The sequence below is a fragment of the Echinococcus granulosus genome, assembly GCF_000524195.1.
Source record: "Echinococcus granulosus chromosome Unknown EG_S00001, whole genome shotgun sequence".
In the NCBI taxonomy this organism is placed as follows: domain Eukaryota; kingdom Metazoa; phylum Platyhelminthes; class Cestoda; order Cyclophyllidea; family Taeniidae; genus Echinococcus; species Echinococcus granulosus.
This window is the reverse complement of record NW_020170381.1, coordinates 3,575,973-3,588,551: the sequence shown is the minus strand read 5'-3', so window position 1 is coordinate 3,588,551 and position 12,579 is coordinate 3,575,973. Positions and strand designations below refer to the sequence as shown.

At 42.6% G+C, this 12,579-nt stretch overlaps 1 protein-coding gene across 1 annotated transcript; it reads right to left on the bottom strand. All coding sequences in view use genetic code 11, as the record gives it.

The window, feature by feature from the left end:
- Nucleotides 1-286: 286 nt before the first annotated feature.
- Nucleotides 287-8,053, bottom strand: EGR_00388 (Fibroblast growth factor receptor-like protein; the record flags this gene model as incomplete). The annotated part of the gene is made up of 8 exons (XM_024489637.1): nucleotides 287-349; nucleotides 1,690-2,276; nucleotides 2,470-2,875; nucleotides 5,206-5,324; nucleotides 5,400-5,684; nucleotides 6,134-6,193; nucleotides 7,271-7,630; nucleotides 7,972-8,053. The coding sequence occupies 8 exons, from the start codon at nucleotides 8,051-8,053 to the stop codon at nucleotides 287-289; spliced, it is 1,962 nt and encodes a 653-aa protein (XP_024356315.1).
- Between the last annotated feature and the right edge of the window lie 4,526 nt (nucleotides 8,054-12,579).

The window sequence follows — 12,579 nt, the reverse complement described above, 5'->3', positions numbered from 1 at the left end:
CTTCTAGTATTCAAGTAAGAAGCACTTGTGTTCATCAAAGTAGCGCATTAGGACAGATGACACTTTCCATCATCAGTACCTCCAACATAAATGCAGGTGTTCGGTCTTGTTAAAACTGTAAACATCATGAGATTTAGAGTTCCCAAAACTCATTGCTTAGGATGAACAAATGTGCACCCGTTTAAGTTTTACTAAAAGAAGCCCTACGAAAAATTAAAGTTTTCAGTAAGAATGTAGAGTTTCTGATACACACTATTGAAACACAGGTGTTGGCGCTACGACTTTCCTATTCGGTTCCAGCCTCAGTGATGGACACGAGGTGCTTAAGTAGAAAGTCGCGCACACGTATCTAAAAGAGGGAGCCACCATCAGGAATCATCTGCACAAAGGTTGCGATTCTCTGTGGGGACTTGAGAGGGCACCTTGATGGACAGTGTCAGTTTTTAAGTCATTATGAGCAGTCCTCCGGAGTGAGTGAGCACAGTATCCCTGGTTGATGAGGCAGTTGGAGGTCGAAACACCACGTATACTCACCAGTGTAGAAGATGATCCCATCTATGGATCTACCCTGTTCTGCAGACAGTATAACTCTTTCTCTCTCCATTCTTTATGGTAGTTGTGATGGCCCGTATCTATTGATAGCAATTACAGGTAAGAGATAAGAGCGTGAGCATGATTTCCACCGAAACATTTATACCAAATGAATGGACCATATCACCCAGTTTTGTCAAGGTAGTGGCAATTACTTGAATTTCTCGATTAAGGGATAAATGCTGAGCAAAGTTCAGGATTGACAGTCTTGCCAGACGCTGCCTAGGCTCATTAAGTAGGGATTTATGCATGTCCGAAAACACAGGCAAAGTTTCCCACACTATTGCATGGGACAGCTTAAACTGACCATTAAATATGACACCTTATAATATGCTCCTAATCCCGATTTTGCCCTGTTTAAAGCAGATGAGATGACCATTAAATTCCGTTTCCGTTAGTTGTAAGCTTTTCCCAATGTCGAAGAATTTTAAGCTCCCTATATAGGAATGTATTTCGAGTGAATCCCAGAAATATGGCCAAGGCGTGGAGATTCGCCTACCTTCTTATGTACGTAGGAGGAACCATCATACGATAATACCTTTAACAGTTTGCTGTGATGGAAACACAAGCTTGTCTTCCAATCAGCGCTAGTCTTGTCTACCAGCCATTTAGTAAGGAGCTATTTATCACACTTTGAAAAACATAGCATGATTAGCAGTTCCAGTCCAACCAAATCAAGCTCTGGAGTTAACTTATGCACACAGGATTTAAAAATACCATGCACTGGATGGATTTAGGATATAAGAGGTTTTGTTTGAAACTTGTAACCATGGCAGGGATCTTGCAGCACACATTTTCGGACATAGATATCAGCTTCGTCCACACCCACGACAAATACCGAAAACTCGAATGTGATTACTAGGAAAGCTTTTACTAGCAGAAGGCTAACTAGGATGGGATCGAATATATTGCAATATATTATTTAAAATGATATTACTTGACGGTAACTGTACAAATAAAATTTGTGAAGTCTACCGATTACTTAAATCGAAACCCTGTGAAGTCTGGATAGGAAAGTTGAAGTCATTGATCGCGGAATATTCAAACATTCGGGAAAGAAAGTTGAGGCCGTTGTGAGGATGAGGCAGAGTGGCTCACACTAAAGCCCCCCGAGGTGGAGGGTGGGTTGCCCATGATCGCTGAGTACTGATCGAAAGATGTCTCCGTAGCAACTGAAGGAGCTGGTGGATGCCAGTAAGTGGGCTGATTGTTCAGAGACTGAAGACCTGAGTAGTTGTAAAAGGTGGACGGCGAGGGAGATAGCTGCGTCGGAGGTTGAGATACATGGGACTGGAAGTTATGAAAGGAGTTTGAGTGGGGAGAGGGACTGGTGATAGAGGCAGTGGCGGTAGCGGCGTTCCACTGGGAGGGCGAGGAGTGAGCCACGTAGGACGGTAGACGTGAGGAGGTTTTGCTCCCGTTTGAGACGGTGTTGCCGTTGGAGAACACTGAGGACTGGGGTGTCTGTCGTACAATGGGCCGGTACTCCTTCTTCACTCCAGACAATGAGTGACCTCGTACCACGGGGGGGAAAATAACATTGCCACGTCGAGTGGCAGGGTGCTCAAGGTCCTTATTGCGACGGCTTAGGAAGCAGTAGAGAGAGACAAAAGCGATCAGGAGAATCAGGGCTATTGGAACCACGCAGTAGACCATGATGTTGTGCACAGTAACATTGAAGGATTCTACAATGGGTGAAGAGATAAGCTCTTCTGCCGAACCATATACGAAGGTTTATGCAGCGCATTCATTCTGTGTGATAAAGACATAAAGTGGAACATAAAAAGTTCAAATTAATACCGAAATCAAATGTTTTTCTTGGGAACAAAAGTGGGCTTCGACAAGGTGCGCAGAGTACGAAATAGTCCAATGACTTACTTGGCACAATGTGTACATATGCAACGGCATAGTCGATGGCCTTGAGGTTAGATCTGCTCATGGTCATGACTACATACTTGCCGGCATGGAGCGGAACGCTGACAGGCCCTCGGAGGCGGAGGCGCGAGACGAAGAGCCTCTCCTCCGCCTCGCCCTCGTGACGGGAGCTCAAGAACTCACGCTCCGGTACCGTAATCTCGCCAGCGGCAGCAGCAGTAGCCGTGGTCGATGTGGTGCGGTGAAGCTGCACCACCGTCCTCTCCATGTAGGCCGGGGCGTCCTCCCACTTCTCCAGCGCCAAGTAGAATTCCTCCGCCTCCGCCGGTCGTGGAGATGGTAGTGGAACCAGTGACCTCCCCTCAGCTTTGTACGCATCAATGTCCTCTGGATCGACGTGCTTTAACCACTACAACAAACCCGAAATGTCATTTGGAGAAACACTGTACACGGCAAAGATCACAAAAAATCATAGGATAACCATTTGAAAATGGAGTTTAAGTTTTCATAAACGCAGATATCACTCTTTCTCCCTTACAGCTGCGCACTATTTGCTGCCTTAAAATTTTGCATGAAATCTTCGCTTTTCCCAAAATGAATTAACACCACTGCAGCAGTTTTCCACTTGAATGATGGAAGAAAACATCAGAAATACGGATAATGATTTGTAAACTGTTACTCTGTGATGATGATATTAAAAATAAACCGGTTTCAAGGCTTATCTTTTTTGTATAATCCCTTTATTTAATTTAAATGAGATGATTCAAATAAAACTACCGTCACGTGTTAGAAAGGCATATGCAAGGTTAGGTTGCTGTTGATATGGTGGCATTAAGTGAAATTTTAAAATAAGGAATTGTTATATAATGGCCATTTTCTCCATTTATGCCTGGGTCATATGGAGCGTTGTAATTGTCGCCTTAGTTGCGATCAAGCAGTAGTACCTAATTCAGAGGTACCTAGCACAAATGTTATTGGATATTACATTTAAAAACGAGACAGGTAACATTAGTTTCAAATTCTTTTACGGCATGGTACTTTTAGCCAACGAGGTGGTCTTAGTTAAGCTTGGAGTAATCGGAAGTAAAATTAAATTGGAAGAATTTCGTCTATAGGCTAGTGAAAAATTCGCGATAAAATCAACTCCATGTAAACTTTTTACTTCTTCAGGACACTCTAGGTTCCATTATGAGAAAGGTTTTAAAGAGTAATGTACTGGAAGATAACTTTCTCCGTCGCGTCCACAGGTCCATGATTTATAAATAAGCGGGAGACGAGAGAATATCAACCAACGCAAGGATGGATTACGATTGTTGGATGCCAGGTAGATTGTGGCTGAAATATTTTGTCGCGCGTATAATCAAAAGATAAGGGGATTAAACATATATTCTCATCAACAGACGAGCATAATAGTTCAGGAAAAATAGTCATGACAAATGCCATAATATCGTTCTGCATTTGCTCAGAAAAAATCTATATTTCCTGATCGCGTGAGGCCAGAAGGAACTCCGAACTTTACCCGTCTCCTTCTATTCTTTCACAATACATAGTCAAGATTAAACTTCCGATTTCATTTATTATCCAGTCATTGGGATTTGGCCAGAGATGGGTAGTTTGATCTATCCGTCCTAATTCGGCGGAGATGGAGTGTGTTCAGTCTGTTCCGAGCCCACCCAGTGACTTTTCTCTACACCCCGAACCTGCCTGAACAGAGATGTTAATTACAGGGTTCGATAACATGTTGAAGTACTGAAGTAAGATGCTTCTCTCGTTTTTATGAGTTCGAGTATTTTCGAATAAAATAGGGAAATTAAGGTTACATTTGTGTCTACTTTACAAAATGCTCGCTATTTTCTTCAAGTAAAAAACGTTGATATAAGGTTTCACTCGTAGGACTGAACCCTAAACTACAAGTATTCTGAACAAAAACAGCAGGTCCCATCCGATGCTCATGTAATCACCAAAAATGATCATAAAATGAACGTATTATGTTGCCAAGTTTGCCTAATTTTGTAGTAGGAATCGAATGTATTCGAAGCTCAGTTTAACTACTTGAAAAACCCCTCAAGAATGCGGAGTTTGAACTACATCCAAGGTAGAGATGGAGATTGAATGGTTCTTTTCGAGCTTAAAGCCATCATTAAGCGATGACTGTTGCCAAAAGTTGCCTTGTCAGGTATAAAATTTGTGTGATTGAAGTGAAAATAATTTAAACAAACTAAAATGGAAAGTGACCCATCACTAATATTAGGGAAGTTTTACACTCCTTTAAATGTATGGTTTTTAGGAGAGAGAGCAATTTATTCATGAAAACTTGCACTGAATTGATACCAAGGAAGCGTACGTTAACGTACCAATTACCTCCACCGTTAAGTTATGCCACCGGATTTTCCTCCTAGATGTTTCATTCAGAGTTTTGACGAAAGAATACAATTAATAGATACTTTATCCACCAGACGTTAGATTTTTCACGGTTAATTTATTTACCCAGCAGAGCGTGAGAAGTGCTGATAGCCCTAAGTAGCGAGGACGCAATATTCATTTCCCCTTACACACCCACAAACACACATGTGGATATGTGACAAGGACATCTGTCACCATGTGCAATTTTGTCTCGGATATAATTTATGCCCCAAATCATGTCTTGCATGTTAGTCACACCCTGAGTACACCCTATAAATCACTCCGTGTGAGAAGGTAGGGTTGCAGCAAATGCTATGTTGAATAGCGAGAACGCACCTGAATAATCGGTTCTGAGCAGGAGCATTTAACACGACATGTCAGTACTCCGCTAGAGCCGGCTATCAGTGTTTGATTTTCCACCTCTCCGATTATCCGCGGAATCGCAGAAGGCGGCTCTAAAACAAACCCATTATTTATAATGTCCCACAGAGGGCACAATGGAGTAGACTGCCATTTCAACGCCAGCTCACCTTTGACAGTGAGACGGTAAGTGTAGTTAAGGGTACCGATGGGGTTTTTCACTTGGCACACGTACTGACCAATATGTTCGCGACCGACGCGTTCGATGTGTAAAATGGGGCCGCGAACGCCCTGACTGCTGGATATCCAATCAGCCACCGCGTTCCCCATGAACCAGAGGTACTTGATGGGCTCTCGTCCTATCGCCTCACAGCTCAGGTCAATTGCTGAGCCCAGCTCCGCCTCCGTTGTCATGACGGTGTCAGGCCGAAGGTTGGGATTCATTAGGCACAAAACTAGTTTAAAAGACGATAAAACAATAATGTAATTGATGGAACTTCATCGAAATTCCATAAAGTTTGCAAAGGGGAATAAGAATGTTTGCAAGGACCCAAGCCCAAATTTTTTGAAAAGAAACGAAGTGGTACATGATCAGCAGTTTGCGCGCCAATTAACTAATTAAGTCTATTCATCTTCCTGTCACTACTAACTCGTAATCAACGGAGGTGAAAAGTTCTTCCCTCCTTCCCCTCTCCCTCATTGCTCTAAAATAAGGCATGACTTTTTCTCACCAACCAGCATGATAATTTTTATTCGCACCTTCGCCTGTCAATTCATCTTCAAGTAAGAAGAAAGCCACCACTAATTTGATCACATCTACTTGTCTAATAATAAATACGCACAGTCAGGTAGATCAGTAGTTGAAATGACTTCAGTAAGTGCGTTTCATGGGAAAAAAGCTAACCTTGATTGCGATCAGTGGCTCCGGGATAGGTCTTGACGCAGATGAGGTTGTCATTTGTATCTAGGATGATAAGCAAATGAGTGAGGGATTGCTTTATGCGGGAATTTGGACCTGTCGATTCTGCTCTTTTAAAAGCATAAGGTCTGCTAATTTGTTGATCGCAACCTACTCTGTGGCTTTTGAGTCCCTGGAGGGTTATAATCATGAAATCGAACACACATTAAAGGTACCCTGATTAAATCACGCCTATACAGTAAAAAGGCCATTTACACTTTAAAATACTTTCTCCAACCCTTCGCATCAGTCACGTCAGCAGACTGAAATGACGCCATCAAAAATACTTTTTCTACTGACAATCGCGCCCTAAAACGCCAAACCTTTCAATCCCTCCTTCGTCAATGTGTTATTTTCTCTCCTCGTTCCGTAGAATGAACACTTTCATGTGCCTGTGGAGGCGAAAAATGATCAAAAAGTTGTTTTAAGTTTCTTCTCTGTCGAAAGTGCTGTAAACACGCAACAGTTTGTTAAGTTTATAACATTTACCCTTACTGCCCTGAAATTCACGACGGAATGTTTTTTAAGACAAAGAAATTGATGGCCAATACAGTCTGCTCGTCAAATAGCCAGAGATGCTATAAACTGCGTGAGGGAAATGCGCGAGCAAATGCCAAATCATCAAGCCCCTAATTGGTGTAATTTGACAGTTTGCTGTAAATTGTTAGCGGCGATATGCCAAAGTCTTGTGTCAAAATAAAGGTCAGTTCTACCCACTGACACATTTTCTTCATTTCTCCATCGATTGCTTCCAATATCTGTGATTACACGAGAATTGTTTCCGACGAGCAACTTTTTTGCTCCCAAAAGTTTCAGCCGCTTGTGGTGTGTTGCACAAGTGTCGGGAATAATGAAATGGGAATTTTTTTGTCAGAAAGCAACTCTAAAATCACTTTAGCTCTGTCTGTCATTCCACACTCCATCCTTCAGAATGGTGCTTTTAAAACTGAAGAGTTACTTTTGACGGGTAGACAATTAACCTATGCGTCATATACCCACAAACTGTCTTTAATATTGAGAATGTTAATTTCTTGAAGACATTTTGGTAAGTCCCCTCATATCTTAATCATGCACAGAACTCACCAGCAACATGAACCTCGAAATCAACTTTCTTCTGTCCGAATCCAGTCACTCCTGAGCACTGGTAAGTACCAGCGTCCGACTTGGTCACCGGCTGAGTTAATTCGACTACCCGTCCACCCTCAAGGAAGCGGAAACGCGTGTCCATAGCCACTGCATATTCCGGAAGCCCCTGAATATTCCACTGGTAGATAATATTATTCATAAGACCTCCATCAAGGAAGGATGTGGGTTGGCTTTCCCCTCCTGAATGGACTGGTCCCTCGTTTGACCCCCAGATAGGACATTCAAGAAGGAGATGGTCACCCACGTGGAGACTGACTTGCCGGTTGTGACTGCCCACTACCGGAACGTTGGCTGAAGCTGTAATGGAATCAGAACCCATTGTGCCTCTCAATATCTTATTTTTCGGCAGACTTCAAAACTAACACACATCTTAGAGAGGGGTAAGCAAACCCTCTCAACAAACACGAATAAGTCATGCGTTCCAAGGGCTATAATGGGTATTTTTATATTTTTGACAATTGGAATTATTTCACATTTGGACCATCAGGCAATCTAGAATTCTGTATGAGAAAAGCCTCTTTATAGTAAATGGACTCGAGGATAAAGTGGCCTATGATTCTTCCTTTAAACGCATTTGAATGAATCGTCAACTAGTTAATGCTTCTAAAAGCGTGATTCCACGTACCTAATTAAGAAACCGTGTTTTTCACTACAAATTCCCATTTTCCAAATAGGAAGTAGAGAGGAGTTGTGCCAAGTCAAGAGTGTACGTGCGTGCATGTCAGCACTCAGGAGGCCACACCAGTGCCCAAGCAAAACTCATCGTGACTCATTGGGCCGATTTATGGAAGTGAAACAACCACGTCAGAGAGAGACCAAGTCGTAGACAGAGGAGAGGGGAGAACAATGGAAATGAATAACAATACAATTATTTACTTGTTTACCAGTCAAATGGCTGCATGCAAGAAAATAAATTTGACGTGTCTGGGGTGCTGTGTATCCAGGTTCTGCGGTTGGTTGTTACTATGGTTGACCAAGTCACTCAATTTAAATTTGACTATAAAATTGAACATGCGCTTCAAACTGTTTCATGAAGATAAGCGCTGACAATTAAGGAATTGCTAATCCCTAACGGTAGGTTATGCGAGGCAACTTAGATTCTGTTTTCTTGGTCCTCAATACGCATATTTGTGTGTTTGTGAATGGTGAGCAGCCTGCTGTACAATTATCGTCATAACAACTGTCGTAAAGGGCACGTTAGTTAGACAGCCTCTGACGTCTGAGGTAATTGGTCAGCTTGGCATCCTTGTAGGGTTGATTAAGCAGCATCAATAGCGTGGAGACTCATGAGTTTAATCAACAAGCCCGGGCAAGGAAAAGTGATGCCATAGTGTCTTCCCTTCCCATCCGGCAGGTTGGCACACCCACCCAGTCACCCGCTCGCCTGCTTCCACGCACACGCACAGCAAAAGCAATGGTAATAGAAGCAGTTTTACTAGTGAATCACTACAAACAATCAGGTTATTCTCCTTGGTCATCACGCTTCAAACCCGTTACAGGACTGAGGTGCATCCAGATTCAGGGAACAGTAGGACCACTACTCATCCCAGAGTCATGTTTGTAAAACAAGGCTCTTCTCATTTCCCTTCAAATTAGTTACCAAAATCTAGTCTGGTCCCACAATTCTAGCAGAAGACTGGCATTACGTCATTTATGCCCCCTTGGTCAACCCATATTCCTTGCTCGTAAACGGCATCTAAATAGTTGCTTTTAGTAGTTCATACACTTAATTTGACGATTTGAAACAAATTACCTCGCAGACGTTAGTGATTAAACTGTGAAGAAGTGCTCGGCCACCTTTAGTGGTTAAATTAAAGAAGTAACTGCAAAATTCAGGTGACAATAAGCTAGCTGTTTCAGACTGGTTACTCCAGATTATTCAAGGTGATATATTGTCTCATAAAGAAGGATAAATCAGTAAAAAATCAGGGAAATAACTTAATTTTCTACTTTGCGTTCGTATTCATACATCTGTGCGCCACCAGTTACGCCTTCATAATCTCAGATGAACAGCCAAAAAGGCAAGTTACTTGGAGAGGTGGTGTTTAATAATGACCCATAGATGACTCGTAGTAGACATGTAGGCAGCTTTCTCCCTGACGCACCTTAATTAATTTGCGTGTAGAACGCGTGTTCACTTGACCTGACACCACTTCGCGTCACCCTGTGAACGCGCCCTCATCAACTTCGTTTGTACCGGACTGCCGATATCCATGCTACAAGCTTAAGCCCTCGGGACACCTTGGGCAACAGCTAGACATTTAGGTGAATCCTTAAGACAAGTCGTAACAGTCTTGTCGGTAAAGTAACTCGATTTTGCGCCTAATAATTCACTTAATTTCACTCTTCCCCATAATATCTTATGGTGAAAAATGTAAAAATAAGGGCTGGTGGTCGGTAAACTCCTCCAAAACGTAAACAAGGAGAATGCTGTAAATTGTAAACTTAACGCTTAAGTGGCCACCAGAGGAAATCAAACGTTTGTGTGAAGTGTGGTTAAGTAAACACAGTGAGCGGTAGATCGCTTTACTGTGGTTTAGTAATTGGCATGAGTAGGAGGGCAGATTAATCTGTCAATCAACAGCGGATACGCACTCTCAACAGTTGGTGTCTTCACATCTTGTAGTGACAGTGAAGCGACGTAGGGTACGCCTTGAACCACTGTTCGAGTGCTTGGCCGTCTGACCGTTGCATCCCTATGCCCCACAAGAGGTGACCAGTTTGGATGATAATTTTGTGCCAACAAAACAGATAACATTATAAACACAGAAACTTTTGACGTACTGATTTTAATGAGAAGTAAGATGATCAGGAGATGAAGTTCATTGCCAGTCTTGACATGCATAGCTGGTTACCTAAAAGGTGGAAATAAGGAGGGTTCTACAAATTTGGTTCACTTTCGCAAGTGTCCTTCTGTGTCATTGTGGTGTCTCCGTTCGGCATTCATTACCGACTTTATTTTCCCAAAGCATGTACCTTAGCACATAGTCTTTCATGGCCCTTTTGTGGTTTTTACTGAAACCAGAAGAATGAGTCAAATACTTTTGCAAGGCGAATCAGCTTTTGACTTGGGTAAATCTCTACCCAGGAACTGTTTCTTGACTCATTATATCCTGCTATATCCTATCATGAAGAGCGGAGAGATATGTGATTAATGACATTCTTGCAGTTATTTATTTTCCCAGTGACCTCGATGCAGTCTCATTGTGCTAGCTCCGAGCATAATCAGATAGATTTGACTAGAAAATGAGGTCGGTAAATTGTATACAGGGAAAATTTACTACAGTTTACCTCACATTCACCCCTATTCACATACCTTAGCACCAACAAAATTCATAGATGTCTAGACAATAAGGAGAAAGATGTGCTTTACATATTGACGACGGGGTTACCATCATGGATGTTGCTGAACGACGGATCCTCTTCCCAAGGGATGGCCACGTTCCATTGCTCATTAAACTTAGAAATGTGGTCGTTTGCTAGTTGTGGGGATTTTTTCGCTCAACGTGTTAATTGGTATTAGTTCATAATTAAGGGGGTGGGGGGGCTAAGCTACTGAAAGTCATAAGCCATGAAGGCTATTTCCCTTCCAGAGCACACTTTGGCATTTCCTTGGATGGGAAAATAGTAGGACAAATCCACCTCCTGACCAGTCCACCTGTCAAGTTTGTATTCCATCGCAAGTACTCAGCGAATTCGCATGATTCATTCAAAGTGTGTTCGGGTGTGTGAGAGGAAAAGAAATGAAGGTAAAAGCAAAAGTGAAATGTGGGCGTAGATTTTTGCAGTAAAGTCATCCCAACCGTGGTAACCTAAGTCGACTGTAATGGGTCTAATGCGAACACGGTGAAAATAAACAAGGCTGTCTGTCGTTTCAAAGTCGTGATGTTCAATCCATTTTTGTACTTAATTCGGGTGGGCTAAAGCGTTCGGTTAATACGAGTCAAAGTGATACCATTTCTTGCTTTCATCCTACTGCAAGCTTTTTTGCTAGTAAATAAGTGATTCTCCAGCATACCAGCCAACTTTAACAGGCGTTCGAACATTTCGAACTACGTATACATGATCTACAACTGTCTTAACCGAGAACGCAGCCCTCAACAGATGCAAGAGTAAGCGGGCGAAAATCAAGTTAAGTAGCTATGACAATCGCTTTTCCTTCACTTCTAGACAAAATGGTTTGTCAGAACCTCTTAGTGTCACAAGCATCAGACACCACGAACTGCCATATGTTTGTGCGCTTGGATCAAGAAGTGGAAGATCCAGTAAATGGGAGGAAAGAAGGGAGGTGATGCTTTCCGCATGTAAAAACAGTTAATGTAAAATACCAATTAGAAGTACAAATATTTTTCGAAGAAACACCTTTAATACTTTTACCACAAAACCCTAGTTATTCAGCCCTTTTCATTCTTTTTATCAAAGAAGGAAAACTCAGGTTATTCATAGAAATACCTCTCCTTTTGTCACACAGATGAGTGACTAAAATACCATGGACACAACAACTTTAAGCACCTCCACAATTGTTGACGCTATCCTGCCTGCATTTTAAAGCAGTAATGGAAAAGACGTGTTTACGAACCCAGAATTTGACCGTGAACTCTTCTAACAGTCAGGAGGTCATCGTATAACACTTGAATTACTTTTTATATATATTCCTCAATTTCAAAAGCTCTCCTTATCTAATAGCCGGGCAAAAGAAGTACTTACCCTGTTGGGTCCGATGAAGGGATTATTTCGGTCCAAGTCCGGTCGTGGCGAGGAGGTGTTAAAAGGAGACTGGACTTTTTACAAATGCACTCCTACGTCGCAGCGTTTATTTTACGTGCGCACTGGCCGCACACTGGTGACCCCGACCAATCAGAGGTGCCACAGCTCGCAGAACAGACAAGTCGCGTGCACAGGCGTGCGCGCGTGTAGACCTGCCTCCGCGAGGCACCTGCTGAGCAAAACGATGCTGTCAGGGTTGAAGGAGAGAGGGGGGGGGGCGGGGGGTTACAAGGGAGCAAAAAGAGAGGGAGGGGCCTCGCTGAAAGGGGAGGAAGAGGGACGGCATTTGCAACTGACGATGTCCAAAAAACGCACGCCATAAGAACACAAATGTGATTGAATGGTCTTAAAGCCTGTCATTCATGTTTCCATTACTCTCTCTCTCTCCCTCTCTGATCGACTCCTTTCGGTAAAAAAACGTTAGCATGCTTCTCAGTTACTTTAGCGCAACAATTTTCGAGAGAAAAGAGGTAATAATT